Raw genomic sequence first — 18,872 nt, 5'->3', positions numbered from 1 at the left:
AGAGTGAGAAAATAAAACCACAAGGCTTCGAAAAGAGCAACGATTAAGAAGCTTTTTTGAAAGGCAAAAGAAACAGACAAAAACCATTTGTACAAAATTAAACATAACAGGATTGATTAGAGATGACAAAGACAGACTGCAGGCAGATTTGCAGTGCACAACCTCAGGCAGAGAGAACAATTTGATGTATTTGAGATTTAACATGGTACTACAAAAAAATCCCTGCTCAGTAAAATACAGACATTTGCATCCACAACCTTTTCTCTATAAGTCAGCCCGGCATACAAGATCTGAGACAGACTGAAACAAGTAAAACTAGAAGACAGTACAAACCTGACACTAATCCACTGCCAGGTCATTTCTTATTCCTCCAACTAAGACAGCAAACTAACAGGATATCTGGGTCTGAGAAAACACATCTGCCCTGGGGTATCTTTCTTAGCTCATAGCAGAGTTACTGCAAATGATAAGCAGACATGAGATCAGGATCCCAGTCAGATTCAATTAAAAGGTCTCAATGAAGAAAGGCCTAAATGATTATGGAGATGTCTGCTGAAAATGTACATTGAAACCTGAAATCGAATGTGATGCCAGCAACATGTTTCAAAAAAGTCGGGACATTTTTACCACTTAGTTGTATCAGACACACACTTTTCAAACAGAACTTTGTAAGTCCTTTGGGAACTAAGAAGACCAGTTTCTGTATTTTGAAAGTGGAATGTTTAACTTTTCTTGCATTAAATTGTAGCCCTTTGAGATTTGCTTCATATCAATCAATTTTGAATCAATCAAGCTTTATTTGTAAGGGCCAATTCTAAATCTAAAGGATTGTTATTATTTCTAGTAATGCTGGATTTCAGCTGTTCAACAGTTGAGGGTCTCCTTGTCTTATTTTACGCTCCAAACATTTTCAATTGGTGACAGTCAGGACTGCAGGAAGGCCTGTTTTTTCACCTTAAGCTCAGAAACTTTTTCATTTAAATAATCTCTTGAAAAAATTGACTGGCTGAGCAACAGTTCAAAAGAGCATGTGTTAATATATCATTAAATTAAATGTTCAATGCCGATATCTTTCTATTAAATGCATGTTAATTGTATGTATTCCCCTCCTTTTTAAAATGAAATGTGAATCTAGATTAGTGTATGGATTTTTTAAGTAAAGATCATTTTAAAAAAAAGAGCCCTTACAATTAGGGCATGACTTTGATCTGGATCAAACCAGGTTAAACATTCAGATTACATCCCTGTGTCGTATTTAATCCCTCCACATTAATACAAATTGGAATTGAGGAAAAAAGAGATGTGTATGTGCACTTGCCTTCAACTGGGTTTGTGTGTGTGTGTGTGTGTGTGTGTGTGTGTGTGTGTGTGTGTGTGTGTGTGTGTGTGTGTGTGTGTGTGTGTGTGTGTGTGTGTGTGTGTGTGTGTGTGTGTGTGTGTGAGAATGTGGCCACTCCTCCCTCTGTGTACCATCTGCTCGCCTCCCTGGCGTTGGGGAAGTATTCAGGTAGCTGTGTGTACCTGTCTCATGGCTGTTAGGAAGCCCTGCGGGTTGAAGAAGCCCGTCATCCAGAAGCAGTTGGGCCGCCCTTCAAAGATCCAAGCCTGGAACTGTCGGTTCCGCTCAAGCAACTCTGTGAACCAGAACCCCAGGGTGCTGGAGGCCCATGATGCCTGGAAAACGAAGACAAAAAAAACAACATCATGAACAAAAGATTACAATGAAAGACAGAAAGCTGTCATCTGGATGGATCACAGAAGACTACAGGGAGGCATGAAGCAAAAACAAATGGGTAAAAACATGAATAGTGAGTCACTGGATGGCAACAGAAAAAGAAACAATTCAGTAAGACACAATAAGGTTTGAATCACAGCCAGGAAACCTTTCAAGTCTAAATTAGTCTAACGATGTAATGTTTCTGAACAACGCTTCAAAGCCAGAAAACCTGATTCCAACTTCAAATAAGGGAAATGCCATGCTTATTTGTTTTTATCTTACTTGCCCTATCTCAATATCAATATTTTCACAAGTTTTTATCCATAACCAAAACAGAATCATGTTTATGTGGATACAATTCTAAAGCTTACATGAACACATATTCATAAATACTTGTATGGAGCTGTGTTCAGTGTTTTCAAAACAACATATCAGAGGCTATTTTAGTAAAAAAAAAAAATGATGTTCAGAAACAAAACCATCAAGGGACTACATTGGAGAAATAATACCATCATGCCTATAAAAATACCTTTCAAATAACTCTGAGTGGCATACTGCATTATTATTATTATTGAATGCAATAATTACCAAAAGCCTAATAGAAATGGATTCCTATCAGCAAGGCTAATTTAACAACAATTAGCCCACGATGTTTGCAAAGCAGCAAATTATCTAAATTCCAGAGTTCAGACAAAATGCCACATACTCTAAGACTCCTTTTTATCATTTTAAATCGTTGAACTAATTGCAAAGTCTTTAAGTACAATTCTAAACAATTCCAGGCAATCCCCCCCCCCCCTCACCTTCTTCCAGCGTGCAGGAATACGTGCGTCATACATGCAGTCCAGGGCATCTCGCAGGTTCTCACTCATGATGATGGTGCCATCGATTGCCAACTTGAGGTCTGTCAAGGTGTTTCGGACCAGAACTATGACCCTCTGCATCCGATCGATCTCCTGACGCAGGAAGATGTTCATGGGCTGGAAGGGACCCATCTTCTTGAGGCGCTCTCTCACCTAATTCAGTTTCATTTGACCAAATAATCAGACAATTAAGTTAAGTAAGGACAAATCTCCTTTAGAATTCAGAAAGTGTTGCTGTGTAGATACAGAAAACATTTTCTGAAGCAGGAAATGTACCTGGAACCACTTCTTATCTACCGACATCTGAGACAAACTTCTTTAAATAAACATTCATTTGATTTATTTGCAGCTCCTGAGCTGTTGTATAAGCTTTTATCTCAAACATACTGCTACATGCTCCAGGTTCAAACTAAGAACAACATGTGAAGTTTCTATAGTTACTGCCACTTGCAAGAAACAAACAAAAAAAGATGGGAGATTATGTTATGTTTGAAAATGGCAGATGTATTTACGCCACATGCATTAATTTGAACAAATATGTATTTCCTTTTATCTGATGGTCATCTACAATCCTCTATTATTTATAGCTTATTAATGGCAGAGTGTAAAGACACACAACACACAGATAGATGGAGTGTAAGTGGTAGAAAGGGTGTGGCATGCAGTCACAAGTGACAAGCTTTGCAGCTCATCTCAGAGAGTCACATTCTCATCCCACCTTTTCATGTGTCATAAAAGAACAGACACCCTGAAATAAAACAAAACCAGCTGGATCCAGCACCATTCAACACCCCCCCCCCCCCCCTCTTTATTTTTAGTCCTCCATTTCCCCCCACTGTGTTAAACACAAGCAACCTTTCATCACCTCTGCAACACACATCCCACCTCCCTGACTCTGCCACATTGCACATTGTGCTAAAACACACGCCTTGGGCTATTAATGGAGCACACACACACCCGCGCACAAGCTTACTTCAAAAGGTACGTAGTCGGGGGGCAGTTTCTCTAGCATGTCGTCAGCCAGCCTGGAGACCACAGCCTCTCTGGTTTCTCCTCCCCCTGATGAGCTGTCTTTGGGCTGAATACTGAGGATGGTGTCCAGTACGTCCTTTGCCAGCGTACTCTGGTAGGTAATGTCTGCGTTCGGGTGCAGACCAAACACCTCAGGAGTGTCGTAAGCGGGCAGACCCTGTCAAAGAAAAATAGTTGCAGTTATTTAACCAGCTGTCACTTCTGTATGGAGGGCATTTGTGAAATAGGTTAAGCAAGAAAAAGCAGAAATATATTCTCTCTTCACTTCTCATACGTAAGGTCTGTATGCAACTGTAAAGCAGCTTCAAACTATGCTGGCAGAAACAGGCGAGCACGACTTATGACAGAAAAAACATCAAAGGAAAAAAGTTTCAAAGATACTTTTTTGGGATTTTTTCCTTTACTCAGATAGAAAAGCTTTAGAGAGGCAGGAATAGTGTGGAGAGATAATGTAGTATGACATGAACCAAACAGAGTCATCCTGTGACTCTAGTGGTGAGGACTGTAGTCTTGTACATACATGGGGCCCCTGCTCTATTGAGCCAAACCAGTGCCCCCCAGTCTCCAATAAATGTTATATAGATATTTCTGTGCTGCTTTTTTCTCCTACGGATCAAGTATCTATTTATCTGTGCATCAATTTTGTCTCTGCTGAGCCACAGTTGTTCAGGGTAAATTGACAGCCAAGTGTCTGCACTGATACACACAGCGTCACCAGCTGCTTCTTCTCACCCTCCAGCATGGAGCGTCCCCATGAGGGTGTAGCACGTGGCAAATTCACGCCATCCCTCCATCTTCAATACACACACGCATATGACAAACCAGTACAGCGTGACTAGCTAGCGCAGGAAAAAATAAATAAAAAATCCCCAGCTTAACACGACTTCAAGCACAGCCACTTGTGTTGACTAGCTTCAAACCAAGCCAAGATCCTGCTGTCTGGAATTAAGCTTCCATTGGCCCACCCATGTGGCTGTATATGATCACAGACACCATTAAGACAAAACACCAATACCAGGGAAAATGTTTGAAGGGATTTCTTAGCATCACAGACACAGACTTGAATGTAGTAGTTACTGGCCTCGCCAATTACTTTTATGGAGATATTGGAAACATGCTCCTGCTCTGAAGGTCAGATTACTTTAAAGACCCATGGCAAAACTTGCATCGAAAGCATATAAATCTTATGAAAAAGGTTTGTTAATACTGAAGAACTTCTATTCTGAAAATGTGCTTCTGATTCCTACCAGATGAAAATGATGATATTTCCATCCGGTAAAGCCTAGGTTGGAGATTAACATCAGGGCCAAAGTTACTCTGACAGGGAAGTAGATTATCAAAAGAATCTCAAAAAAGTGAGATTATTTTGAAGTACAGAGTTGAAACAGGTTCTGCTTTAATTGGTTCAAAGGCATGTTGCAGTTTCTCAAAGAAAACAAAAAGTCAGACCATCTGTTAGTGCAGTGATCCAAATAAGGATCCTCTGGAGTTAAAACTGGAATAATTGAAACAAACTCTCTTTGTAATGTCTGCAGACGGCTTCAATGTGACCATAATGTCATGTCATTAAAACAAAGGTTAGTCCAATACCTCGTTTCTAAATTTCTTTGATCACATCAAGAATGTGTGTAATTGTGTGAAACTGCACGTCTGCATGTTGGAGCAAACACTGCTTTATTTCTCCAATTGGCTGAAACAGACTGTTATGTTTACATTTGATCAGAGTGCTTCTGTTCTTGTTTCTTTGTTGATGGAGAGCAGCTTGGAGTTTGCACAGGGAAAAAAACAAGACACTTGTGATTTATGGCAATAAGTTTATCCCATAAACATCCATTGCATTCAAATGGCGCAGGACATCATGATAACAAAGAACAAATAGAGGTGATGAACAGGAGAGTCACACTGTCCCTCCCTGTGGTCAATCACAGAATTTGTTTTTTTTTTACCTGGCTGTCTGCATTTTATTTAAATATGCTCACACTCACAAACATACACACGCTGGACTGGCTGCAGTCAGTTTGGCATTTTGTCAATTTAGATAAAGACTTAACATCAGTGTGCATAACGTGTCTATGGTATTTGTGTGTTTGAATAATGTGCACTCTGTGCATCTGTGTGTGTGTGTGTGTGTGTTCTCCAAGGCTGTTTTTGTCACTTTGTATTTGAGAGGCAGTGCAGAGAAATAAGCTTGCTGAGCCTGGCAGCCCCGAGCATCCATCATAATGAAGCTAGCTTTAATGAAACTCGCTCAGGAACTGCCCTCCAGGCACACACACACGCACACACACACTCTGACAAAATCATACATAATCTGTAATAAAATGAGCTTGCTTGCATCTAATACTAAATCACACACGGCAGCCTATATTGGTCATAAAAAAGTGCAGGTGTCAAACATCCTGCAGAAACCTCATATCCCCAATCCCGCTCTTTTCTCCTTTTGTGATGTCACTGAAATCTGACAGCATAAACAAAATGACACAAACATCAACATCACATGACACGTGGAGAATTTTAACATACATTTGGAAACCTAGTTTACAAATCCAAACCTGCATGACATCCTGAGGCCAGCAGCCATTATTTGCATCAATATATCCATATAAATACCTTTAAAGCTGTTGATTCAACTGTAAAAAGTGATATACAAGTGTTAAACCATCATTGATTGTTTTGTGACTCACCTGGACGTAGGTCAAATAGTGATCCACACTGGAGCATTTGGGAATGGTGTAACCCTTGTAGAAGTTGAAGGAAGGTCCAAACATCTCCTCACTGAACCACACTTTTGCAAAGGTGTTAAGAAGCCGCTTGTCATAGTCGTCAGTCACACGGCCGCCGTACTGAATCTCTCCGATCATGTAGCACACTGTGTTCCACGACACACCCTGATGAGATATGATATTGGGATACAAGATAACTTCACATAAATTAGTTACAGTCATTGAGCTTAAACTGAACCGAGTAATGTGTCATTTTTTGTTGTTTCATCAAATACATATCAGTGTCTCCTATTTGTAACATGTTTAACAGTAGGAGAAATGTTGTTAAGGTTGAATATGGTTTGTTTTTCTGTATATAAAACCATGATTGTAACTGGAAAGAAAAACTCTTACATGGAAATGTTGCAAGGTCCTCACATCTTCTTTTTATGATGTCATACTAGGCAAGGAACAAATTCTCCAAATCTATTAGTTAGGACTTTGAGGGTGAAGCATGCTTGGACACGGTACGGGTTGCCTAGTTTGTGTGCGCCCCTTGAAGGCAAAGTGTGTGTGATAAAGAGAAGAAAATCACAACCTGCTGTGCACTTCTTCAACAAGTAAAAGCCTTTCAAGCCATCCTCACTCTAAACTCTGCACTCAGAACTGTTTCAGCACGATCTTACTGCTGTTGGAAGCTGTGACAGATTTACAGGTGCTGAGCACCTGAAGAGTCACTTATCCTACCTTTTTAATGTCCATGTCATCAAGGTGGTTCTGGACAAACTGGACAGTGGCGTTGAAGTCCGCCTGGTTGAACTCATAGGGGATGTTCCAGCCCAGAGGTCCGTACTTCCTCCTCTCCTGTACTGTGCTGTGGAGAAACGCCACTCCATACAGCATCGGCTTCCACTGCACCATGTTACTGACATCAAGAAGGTCCTGGTTTATACCTGGTAAGAAGTCACATGACTGAACGCATTAGCAGCTGTCTTCAACAGTAGGCTTCATAATCAAATAAAAAAACAGCATTCTGGCCCGGCAACTTTTGTGTTCAACATCTGGAGCTGTGAGCAGAAGTCTCCCAGTGACAGATAGTCTGCTGATTCTTCTATAGAAGACTTGGACACTCGAAATCAGAAAAAATAACCAGTGCAGACTTCCCTTTACAAAGACAAAAAAATAAACATATGACTAAGAAAAGCCCTGAGCTGCTAACTAACTTAAACAAATGTTTTCAGAGTCAATTTATTTTAATAAACAAGTGTAAATAAAGTAAGATTTAGGATTTTTCCATTACTCCATGTAAAACACATTATATTTAGACACATAACTTCTTGAACGGCTGTCCTGGATTCTAATTAATGTTAGCCAATGAAACAGGAGGATAAACAGTTCACTCGAAAAATAACATCTATAAAGTCAAAGCCCCATATTCATTTTACTTAATCATTTTTGGAAAATATCTGCATACATTCTAAACCACATCTGTAATTCCAAAGTAACATATGTCTATGTAATATCCACATAATAGTCAGTCCCTTGTTAGAAGTTTCTTATCTTTCAAATCTAGTAGGTATAAATATCTTTGCATTATCATGAATGGATAAAAAGTAAGGACTAAATTAAGGAAATAGCACAAGCTGTATTAACTAGATGAATTAATATCTAAAACACTTAAACACAGTTAGTTTCCTATTCTGAATGCACCACCAACAACACGTGTTGTTTCTCCATTTCTCCCAATCTGATGAAGAAGAAGAATGAGAATTTTTTAAATTGCAGTGGGGATTTGAGAGCTGATATAAGTGTGTACCCAGAATCTCGTATGTCCTTAAGGACCTTCCATATCCTATTTCCATATGAGACAGGCAGAGACTGCTGCTTTATGCATATTAAATATCCTTCTCTTCCACCTCCTTTTAGGCTTGAATAAAAATTAAAAAAAACTAAGCACTTTGACTTGATGAAAATTTCATGAAGCTTATCGGCTTTTGGTACTTGTGTTTAAAAACACTGAATTAAGCAGTAAACAGCTGTTCACCCTCTTTGCTCCTGGAGCCTTTTACCCAAGCCTTCACACATCTCATTACTTGTTAATCATTTGACATATTGAAGGTCTATTTAGGTGCTTTTGTTCTTTTCCAAATGAGTTATTTACACATGTGCAAAAAGGAGATTATAAGGAAATGTGTTTTACATAATCATCATGGGTATTTTCCTCTATTTCACTAGAATATCTATAATTATAACTTCAATTTGTTGACTTCACTTCGGCCATATTTATGTCTAATAATGTTTTCAGACTGCAGAATTGCATTCATTAATGATAAGGTGTGTGCATATTTATCTCAGTAAAATGTATTCTGCACAGTTGATTGGTTATTTGTTTTTCTCTATTCAGAACTAAACTACCCCACCTCCATAAGTCCTCTTTAGCCCCGCCTTCAGACCCTGTGGTGGTTCGTTTGTGAACTTGATTGACATCTGCAGCATGGTAATGGGGAAGTGTCTGTGGACCTCTGTGGTCACCCAAAGACGGAAGCTGTCGTGGACAAAGTCTGTCTCTGTCACCGTGTCCATGAGCTCGTCCATAAAGTTCAGACCCAGGTGGCAGTTCTGGAGTAAGGCCCAGCCACCCTGAGGAGAAGCAACAAGTGTGATATAGTTTATACAATCGTCCTTAACGAGGAATGTGAAGGAAACAAGGTTGTAGTCGAAAAATGTGTGACCTTCAAACAGAGAGAGAATCCTTTCAGAAACCTCAGAAAACATATTTAAAGCACATTTTTCACTCTTGTCTGAGATACTGAATGACACAGCTGGTCCGCTGCTACGTCAGATGATTCAAAAATAGCAGTAAGCTCACACCAATGACTCACATTAGCCATGGTCTGCTGCAGGAGCTTGCGGGCGTGGACCTCTTGTCCTTGTCCCATGGAAACATAACGAGTCTCAGTTTTCAGCCTCTTCCCCAACGCAATGATGGAGTCGGTCGGATCAGAGCCCATGGACAGGAAGCAGATGAGGGGTGTTCTAGGGTCAGATTCCTCCCACATCCTCTCCAAGTCAAGAACCACCCCTTCAGTGTATTTCTCGCCCATTGCATCCATAATATATTTACGGGCCTTGAGGAGAAAAGGAAAGTAATGAGGCGGAGTAGCTGTGTTTGTTTACTGCTTCATAACTTAAAGGCTGAAGAACATTATTCAAAAGACTTGCTCAGCATTGCAGGCCAAGTTCAAACTAAAACCTCACATTTACTTTCTGGAAGGCGGTGAACTGAACAAATAGTTTAAAGCCTTTTTTCCCTTTTTTTCTTTTGCAGTAAATGGTAAACCCTGCTGCCGGAGGTCACATCAAAAGAAAAGAGCTGGACTGTTAGAGAGTGCAGCAAAATAAATCCTCTTTAGGTTTGTGTTAACGGTCAGAAATACTACCCATCACAGCCTGGAAGAGAATGTCTGTTATAACATGTCGATATTCAGACTTATTTTCAGAGGCATAGAGACATTTGAGATGTTGTATTCCACTTTTCCATTTAACAAGAGACTTTGCCAAGTGAGATATTACTGTAGATGAGCTCTTTTTCTTTAAAACTGGACCCAGTCTCATTTATACAAATGCATTTTTAATTAAAGCAGCGGCTCTTTTCAAAACGTGAACACTATAATTTAGTAAGATTATGCTTATTCAGGAAACTCTTCATTTTCTTTCATGGTAATTCACTCTTTTGATGAAGTTCTTGTTATAAGTGAGAACGACTGCATCATACAGTCATAAACGCACAGTGATGAAATCTAGCAACAGTGGAATTGGAGCTATGATAAGTGTACTGTTCATTTTTAAACTGTAAATAAACATTTAGGATGAAACTGATTGTGCAAACTTTGATTTTATAGCCATCACATCATCCTTTTCTGGATATGCTAATGAAAAAATGAAAAAGACACTCTTTTTTTCAGAGTGTCTTTTTCTGACCTGTGCGATTGTCCTGTCTGGACACCAGCAGCGTATGAGGAGCAGGCGTCTGAAACAGTCCAGAGCCTGGTCATAGGAGTTTGGGATCACCTCCTCCTCTGGGGCCTCCTTATCAAACCATGCCTTCCACTGCTTCTCATTACGACTTATCTGAAAGAAATGTGTATATAAAGATCATATTCGGTAAAACAAAACTTTTAATGATTTCCATTACATCAAGAATGAACAAAATACGATACTCAAAAAGATAAATTCTTGTGCAGGTCAACACATAGAAACACAGAGATATTATTGGTCAATGCAGACCCAGACTAAATAAATCAATAGAAGACAAAACAGAACAGAAGAATATGAGGTCTCTGTTGAATATTGAACCACACATCAACTTGTCATGATTGTATTTTTGTTCATTAATAGATGTCCTCTACATCAATACATTCAGTACACATTCATTATATATATATATATATATAATATATATATACAAATCATGCAATATTGTGTAACTTGGATAATGATCAACAGGCCATCATTAATTGACACTTGTGCTGTTACTCAAATTGCCAAGACAGCAGTTTGTATCGATTCCATGTAAACAACATGAGCTTTCAATTTATGACATGGATGCTTGATAGCACAACATATGCAAAAACACTCTGACATCACAGCTTGTTAATCACTGTATTTTTATGCACGCAGGAAAGCAGGTTCCAGGGAGTAATCAGGTTAAAGCAGGCAGACAGATTGTGTTTGCGGTACATGCTCTGCAATAACCTGGTAACTGTTTAACCACATGCAGAAGGCAGTATTCAGATTAAGAGTGTTGATGTTATGAGATGTGTCTTAAAAGAAGTGTTTGTCTTCTGTAGCTGGGAAAAGGATAGGCCTTGTAAGGAAAGATCATTTTGTTTTGTTTTTTACTATATGTATGAAAATGTATGAATGTGTTATTAATAATAATAATAATAATAATAATAATAATGACATATAAACCTTTTCTTCTGTTTTAGTAAATTTATTATTATCTTAGATTTCCAGACACACTGCCATAATAACATGTTTGTTTCCAGTCTTTACAGATATCCCATCTATGATATTAGCTGTATGAAGTCTCTTTCATAAACATGTGCATACATATGAAACCATGCTAGAAACCAGGTGAAATCAAAGAAATGGACAAGAAATCAGGATAAGCTTTGTTAACCAACTACACACTGGCATGTGTGTGCAAACACTGAGCTAAAAGTGGCTGACTGGAAGTTCCTTCAAACTAAGCTCATTTCATAGAGCACTGAGCTTTGCCCCCATGGATGCCACCAAACTGTCAGTCACTTACAGAAACTTAAAAGGATGTGAATACATCTGTGTGTAACTGACAGTCTATGTTAAGGAGTGTGTGTGTGTGTGTGTGTGTGTGTGTGTGTGTGTGTGTGTGCCCCCAAGAGAAAAGTATGACAGATGTTCACTGTTATCCACAGACTTAATAAATAAAAGTGCCCATGGACAAAAACTCTTGCAGCAAAAAAAAAAGAACAAGGTATGATACACCTGTCAGGGTGCGCCTGAATTGATCAAGTTGTGTGTGTCTGTGTGTGTTTTTACCTGTCCAAGTATATCAGAGAACTGCCACAGTTTGCTGAGCTCGACAAGATTGAGCCAGGTCATATCAAGGATCCATTTAGCTGGTTTCTGAGGGCAGGCCTTGAGGTCGAGAGATGCACCTCCTTGATGACACACAAGTGCACACATTTACAAACGCACAAAGAAAAACAAAATTGAAAAGAAAAAAAGTTTGTACAGAAGAATATATTGATTGACAAATATATAGAATTTGATTAAATACTGATGAAAACATATCTTATGTTTAAAAAACATTCAAGCTGCAAACAGATACACAAAAGTGCTCCTGTGAGTTCATGTTCAGCAGGTCAGAGCTGACAGATGGTGAAGCTGCACGCAGCAGACTCTCTGTCCTGGCATTGCTAATAGTCATAGTTTGATTTGAGTTCCCTGCGGTAACACGCACTCTATGTCTCTGAGAGAACTACTACAATCCCAGTATGTTTAAAATATTTGGGAAACTTGATATGAGGTTGTTTTTTTTTAATCAAATGGTTGGGAGGTAGAGAGGCAGAGCTGTACGACTACATCTGTAGCTTTTTTTATTACGAATGTTCAGATTCAAAAGCAGCCTTATGGAGAGCGCTATCAGATGTGACAGTGTATGACTGTCTGCCTTTGGCTCAGAACATATCAATTATTCTGAGTAAACTGACACAACATATCAGTCTCAGAAGATTAGACAAAGCAGACTGGCAAATTATTAACAGTGAAGGATCGGAGAAACAAAGGAACAGTTTCTTCTTAGAAACGTCCTAACTATAAATTGTTGGTGGCTTCACAGCAGTTCTACTCTTTGGTAAATGGTCTTGTCTGAAACACACTTTTTTTTCCAGTTCCTAATAGCTTCTTTAGAAAATATTTGAAAGAAGCTTAACCGTTTGAAATACAGTACATATCGTTATGCATTGGGACAAAAAGACATCAAGTGGGGTCAAATATTGAAGTACAGGATGAATGAGGCTTATGAACAAGCTAACCTGCATATTCATACACACAGGGAATAGCCAAGCATGACACTCTACTGACCCCACGTATTCTCAAGCAGCCCAGAGGTGTTCATATTACACAATTTCTATTACATATTTCTATAGAAATCAAGGCTGGTCAGATAAAAATCAAGAGAGCTAATCACACATTGGCTCGTAATAAATAACCCTGGGCCATTCTCATCAGTTCTCCTAACATCATGCACACAATAGGAAATTATTGATTTGGTTGAGGCACATCAATCATGCACCTTTTGAATGTTGGGTTCACAAACCACAACCAACAAATCCTCGTATTCCTTTCCATAACAAAATTGTGAATAGCTTGTCACATCTTTGCCTCAGTTATGGATGGACGACCTAAATCCTTGAATTTCTCGGTTCCTCGGTTCCCATAGTATGAAGTTATCTACACATGCAACAATTTAAAAGAGGACAGAACCTTACAAAAGAAAAGCTCTGTGTTTGTTCCTGTTACCTTTGATGAGTGTCAGGAACTCCTCGTGTTTGACCCTGTTGCTCTGCATGTCGATCTTCAGTGTCAGCAGCAAAGTGAAGAGGAACTTGTGCTCCTCGTAGAGGCCTCGTGCTGCATACTTATAAACCTCAAAGGTCATAAACTCTATGATGTTGGCGATGCGTTTGCTAGTTATTGGGCTTTTGGAAGACCTATTGAAATAGAATTTTATAGAAGATACCACATTTTAAGTTTCATTAAATCTGCAGCCTGTTAGGAAGGAAAAACATTTGAAGTATAAATGATCAATCTTGATATAAACAATTACTCAGTAAGTAGCTTTTAATGTTTACATAAACTGCTAAAAAAATATGTTTCCTTATCAGCTGCATGTGGAGTGGAGGCTAAAACAACAAGATATACAAAAAATATCTCATACATTACATTTCAGCAAGTTAGGTAATGTGAGATATATTCAAGAGTAAACTTAAAGAAATCATAAAAAACACAAAAAACAAAAATGTGTCTAACAACATCTAGCATATCTTTCCTACTGAAGATACTGTGTTTAAATGTCTAGATTGTGTAGATATAGAAGTGCTAGCTTTCAGAACACACTGAGACTGTGTGGCTTGCAACACTTGCACTATACAGAATGAGCAAAGTGAAGTAAATGTAATACTGTTTCGACAAATTGGAATTCTGGAAAAGGCTGGACTAGTCATGTACAGTCACTTAATTTACCACAGGAAAAAAAATCACAGTCAGGGCAGCATATGTTGACTGATTTTAAATAAATAGCTTCAACGATATGGGTAATATACACACTTCAGAGAAGAGAAGCCAGCTCTCCTAAAACTCCAAACTCACCGAGCCAGAGAGAGGTCAAAAAGTCCCAGGAACTGCCTTAGAGAGGTCTGATACATGACATTCACCATACTCATTTCTGTGATTAGGAAGTAGAGGATACTGCCCCTGTTTGCAACTGAAACACACAAGAGAAATGCAGTGTTGACACAATTGTCTGTAACCGAGTTGCAAAAAAGCATCTGTTGTCTCTGTGGCCTCTATTTCTAAAATAATCTCTACTTCTAAAAGTCTTGTCCTGGTTTGATTAAATATTGGCTTGTACAGAATACAATTCAGGAATTAGCTTTATTAAGACCGGGAGATGCTGAAAAAGTGTTTGGTAAGTTTAAATTTGTTGAGACAGAATGTATCTTAAAACATGTTTCTGTTTGACATTGCTTGAACTGAAAATGAATCTTTTTAGTGACCAAACCCGACCATGGGAAGCACTTTGTAACCAACCGCAGTAAATGAATGTTTTAAAAACAGATGCTTGCTGAGACCTACCAGGCCGATACTCCTCTCTAGCAGCATTGATCTGGACCTCAGTCTCTGCAGCGATCTGTAGTTTCTGAGTGACCTCTTCAGCTGTGCGCTTAGTGTTGCCAAGGACAATAATCAGACTCTCATCATCCACCAGTGAACCCTACAAAGAGAAAGTCAACAGTGAGTCAGACCATGAATGAAAACATTAACAGAATTTCTTAGATAATGGAGTTTAGAATAAGGTTTATGTATATATCATGTTCTGTTCACTGAACTCATTCATGCTTATTTCTTAGCAAGATATAATTTAATGATTAACATTTTGATGTACTCCACATGAGCATATTGAGTGCCACAAATATTTTAAAAAACATCATAAATGAAATAACAAGAGCAAACAAAAGCTGCACTGCTACAGTATTCACACAGGTTTATAAAATGTACAAATCATTAATTCCAAACATTTTTTTTTCCTTCTGCATCTCAGTTTTGAGGGCAGTTTCTTGCCTGAGTGCTGGTTAGTCGGTAGAGGAGGTTGTCCTCTAGTTGCTTCATCTTCCTCTTGTTGGATGTCACATCTTCCAAGAGATCTGTCCTCTCCTTCTCCAGTTCCTGATGTATCGAAAACACAGACAAACATATACACACAAACCCAAAGGTTAGAAAGCTGAGGGATGATGCAAGGGGCATAGGATGATTAAAATGAAGAAAAAAAAAAAGGGTTTCCCCTTGGGAGCATCAAACAAATCAGCCCATGACATCACTGTTGGACTATGAGATGCTGAAAGTTTACATATTAGCCTGAGTGCAGGGAAGTAGGGCAGGAAGATATGACTCAAAATGTTATTGCGATAAAAATCTTCATATCAGTCGATATAGATAATTATCACGATAATGTCTTATCATTATTTCCTTAGAATTTAAAGGCTGGGGTTTTCTCCTGAGCAAAAGTTGAAGAAACCAGATGGTTAATTGTGATTAACCATTCTTCATTGTCAATAATTATTGTTGTCATCTTATCGCCCAGACCGAATTTATATCACGTCAATTATTATTATAGTTTTATCGCCCAGGGGGTCTTTTGGAACTAGCCTCAAGCAGACACTCTAGGAACTTCTTTTTGCACTACCACATTGGATTAATTTGCTGTTCCCAGTCTTTCTGCCTAACAAGATGTGCTTACAGGTGTGTAGCTAGCTAGCTCAGTGTAAATCTAGCCAAGAGCACCCTGTTCCCGAGTATTTGGGTCTCTAAATAACTTGAGCTTTTCTGTCACAAGCATCCCACTGGGAGTGGTGAAAATGAAAAAATCTGTGTCAACGGATGCCTTATTGACATGATGGGGTGCAGTGTTTGAGGGGAGGTCCTTGAATGGCACCTGGCCATTTTTTTTTATTTTTTTTGTCATTTCTGTCACGTTTTAAACAGGACGGATGATACAACAGCAGAGACATATGTGAACTGACAGGGAGGCACTCATTCCATAAATTCCACAGGCTGGCTCAAAGACTAATAAGTGTGCTACTGTTGTCATTCAGTGCAACGCACAGTTTGTTAAACAGGGCAGCAGATTTGCTCTTCAGATAAAACTATCTTTACAGCAAGTGAAGGCTAAACCCGGAGTGCTTCCCTTGTTGTGGGAGATAATCGGCCGAGCGTCTGTAGATCGCTCCACATCACGTGAAAACCCACAGTGCCCTCTGTTCTTTTAATTAAAAACGAGGACACACCCCTGGGAATGGACGCTTTGGTGCAACCATGGCGAACGTTAGGTTACCAGGGTAACCCTGGTTACACCATGTGATAGGTACCTCACAGCTCTGCCCTGCTTGCACTGTATATGGCATGTGGAAGAAGTACACTAGAGAATGCCAAGTGAAGGGGGGGGGGGGGGGGGGGCAGCTTGTGTACTAAGATGATTGGTCTGTCTCCTGACAGATGTGTTGGTAATGGAAAGGTTAAATTGAACTTTTGAGATATCTCACTTAGAAAGAACCAGGGTTACCCTAGTAAACTAATGTTTTATAGACTTGAGTGTAAATGCTCTGTGAGAATTTTTCCTGGGGGGAAAATACACCAACTAAAATAACGAGAAACATTGGGAAATTTGTCTGAACTCAGAATCATTACGGAAGTATTTTGTAAAAGAAAAAAGAAAAGACCATGCATTTCTTCAGCACTCAGGTCACAATGTGGATCACCACAGTGAGTTACCTGCAGTGTCACTGTTCTGACCATCAGTCTGACAATCAATCAATAAAAGGACTGTTGTCCTTACAGGTGTGTGCTCCATATACGTAAACCAAAAGCTATTTGTTTTTTGTATTAAAAACATTAGGGAAAACATAGAAAAGATATTCACTCTAAACCAATTGATTGAGTGCTCCAATCAGATGAATTAAATCTGTGAAAAAATGAAAGTAAATAACTTCTGCGTGAACTGTTAAGATGCAGTCCCCATTATGATTTAAACCATTTCAAGTACAGAGATAACACTCCACTTTTCTATATCAAGCATAAATTAATTTGGTCATGATCAGCAATTCTAGTGGGACAGACGATGGCTTGTCTACAGTCGTTTCATTACCTTACATTAATGAAGTCCCTGTCGCTAGCTGATGTGTCTTTGTATGTTTATTTGACATTGATATAAATATTCACAGTTTTTGGTCCCTTAGTTGTGTTTTTGCATTATCTGTGCCTAAATGGTAGTATTAATTTCCATATGTTCTATTAAAAGGGTGATAATAATCTCCCAGTTTTAAAGACACAAAGTTTGTGCTTGTTAGAGAGAAAATGAGTTACACAGTATGGGAGATGTTTGGAGCCTGTATTTAAATGGTCTCTAAGGGCTTACAAAGAAACTATAAAGGCTGAAGCAAATTTGCTTCTAGCTGGATGTACTGTGTATATTTCCTACATGAACATACTGGAATTACACAAACCACTTGGAACTATGCAATAAATAATTCTAATATGTAGCTTAATGGTTACCATTTTGCTTGAGGGCAACTCTACCTGTTTTTCTGTCAGTATGACTCTGCCCAGCAGCTGGTCCTCCAGTCCTCTCATGGTGACGGTGAAGTCAATGATGGAGGTACGAGCACTTATCTCAGGGGTGTACGCTGGGTTTGGCAGCTTGGTGGTCACATAGAGCCTGAAGCCCTTCATCACATCCACCTCCTTGTCACCCAGTTTCACCTGCAAAAAAAAAAAAAATCAGAAACAGAAATAAGAAAATAAATTCAGAATATAATTTGGTTTTGTGCTCTTTATTTCAGTAAAAGTATCAAAAGAAAGCATAATGGCAAACACTTTTGTTTAGCTAAGTTCTCCTAAACCATTTTCAAAAGAAAAATGATAAAGGTTTTATGATGTCATGGCTTTTTTAGTTACAGCGTCTGAGAAACATTTCCTGTGTGTTTATGTGTGCATGAATGTGTGCTTGGGTTTTCTCTGATCAGTGTTTAATTACTCATGGCAGTATAACTTCTAATTACCCATCTGCCGGTTTGTCCCTGGAGCTGTCAGCCACAGACACCTTCGCTTACATTTAACACCAGGATAGTCATAAAAATTAAAGCTTTTCAGGAGGGGCAGCGAGAGGCAGGGTGTAGACGCCTCTAATCAGGCCTCTCATTAGGTAGCCAAGAGACTTCTGGTTGAGTGTGTTGTCTGCATGCAGCACATGCTTGCTTGCAATAACAACAGTGAGTTAGTGTGTTATTAATAATGATATGTGTGTGTGCAGATGCATGCATGCATGCGCGTTTGCTTGATGCATATGTGAGACAGAGGGAGGCAGCTGCAGTGTCAGCTGCTGAATAAGCAGCATCAACCGGAGTCGAAAGGCGATAATGAGAGCAAAATAAAAGGAAGCAGGACTTTCACTCTGCCTCTTTCTCACAATTGCTTACCTAACACACAAACTACATTTGACTGAACTTTCACCTGTTTGCAAGAAAAAGATTTCTTTAATGTTTAAAACAGTGGTGTCCAAACTTTTTGTCTTGCGGGCCAAAATTGTCGTGTTAGAATCACTCGCGGGCCACAGGTTTTGTTTTTTAAAATATAGTTGAAAAAATAGTCAGGCTTTGGAGATCAGAATCAAAAGGCTCGCTAAAGAAACCCTTTAACAAAAGGAAATCAAATATTTAGATTTCGGGCCGCACTTTG

At 39.0% G+C, this 18,872-nt stretch overlaps 1 protein-coding gene across 1 annotated transcript in view; it reads right to left on the bottom strand.

Annotated features, from left to right (window-relative positions):
• The window catches only part of dnah5 (dynein, axonemal, heavy chain 5), an 87,713-nt gene that overhangs the window by 3,974 nt on the left and 64,867 nt on the right, over window positions 1-18,872 (bottom strand). Inside the window, exons 73-86 of the mRNA XM_065958146.1 lie at window positions 17,715-17,897; window positions 15,204-15,308; window positions 14,718-14,856; window positions 14,232-14,346; window positions 13,383-13,573; window positions 11,898-12,019; window positions 10,296-10,445; window positions 9,197-9,442; window positions 8,735-8,954; window positions 7,062-7,267; window positions 6,297-6,500; window positions 3,554-3,769; window positions 2,521-2,733; window positions 1,522-1,674 (exon numbers count right to left, since the gene is read on the bottom strand). Coding sequence (XP_065814218.1) covers window positions 1,522-1,674; window positions 2,521-2,733; window positions 3,554-3,769; window positions 6,297-6,500; window positions 7,062-7,267; window positions 8,735-8,954; window positions 9,197-9,442; window positions 10,296-10,445; window positions 11,898-12,019; window positions 13,383-13,573; window positions 14,232-14,346; window positions 14,718-14,856; window positions 15,204-15,308; window positions 17,715-17,897 — 2,463 coding nt within the window. The remainder of the gene's footprint in view (window positions 1-1,521; window positions 1,675-2,520; window positions 2,734-3,553; window positions 3,770-6,296; window positions 6,501-7,061; window positions 7,268-8,734; window positions 8,955-9,196; window positions 9,443-10,295; window positions 10,446-11,897; window positions 12,020-13,382; window positions 13,574-14,231; window positions 14,347-14,717; window positions 14,857-15,203; window positions 15,309-17,714; window positions 17,898-18,872) is intronic.

This window comes from Labrus bergylta, chromosome 8 (assembly GCF_963930695.1).
Source record: "Labrus bergylta chromosome 8, fLabBer1.1, whole genome shotgun sequence".
Taxonomy (NCBI): Eukaryota; Metazoa; Chordata; class Actinopteri; order Labriformes; family Labridae; genus Labrus; species Labrus bergylta.
This window is presented reverse-complemented; position numbering and strand designations above follow the sequence as displayed.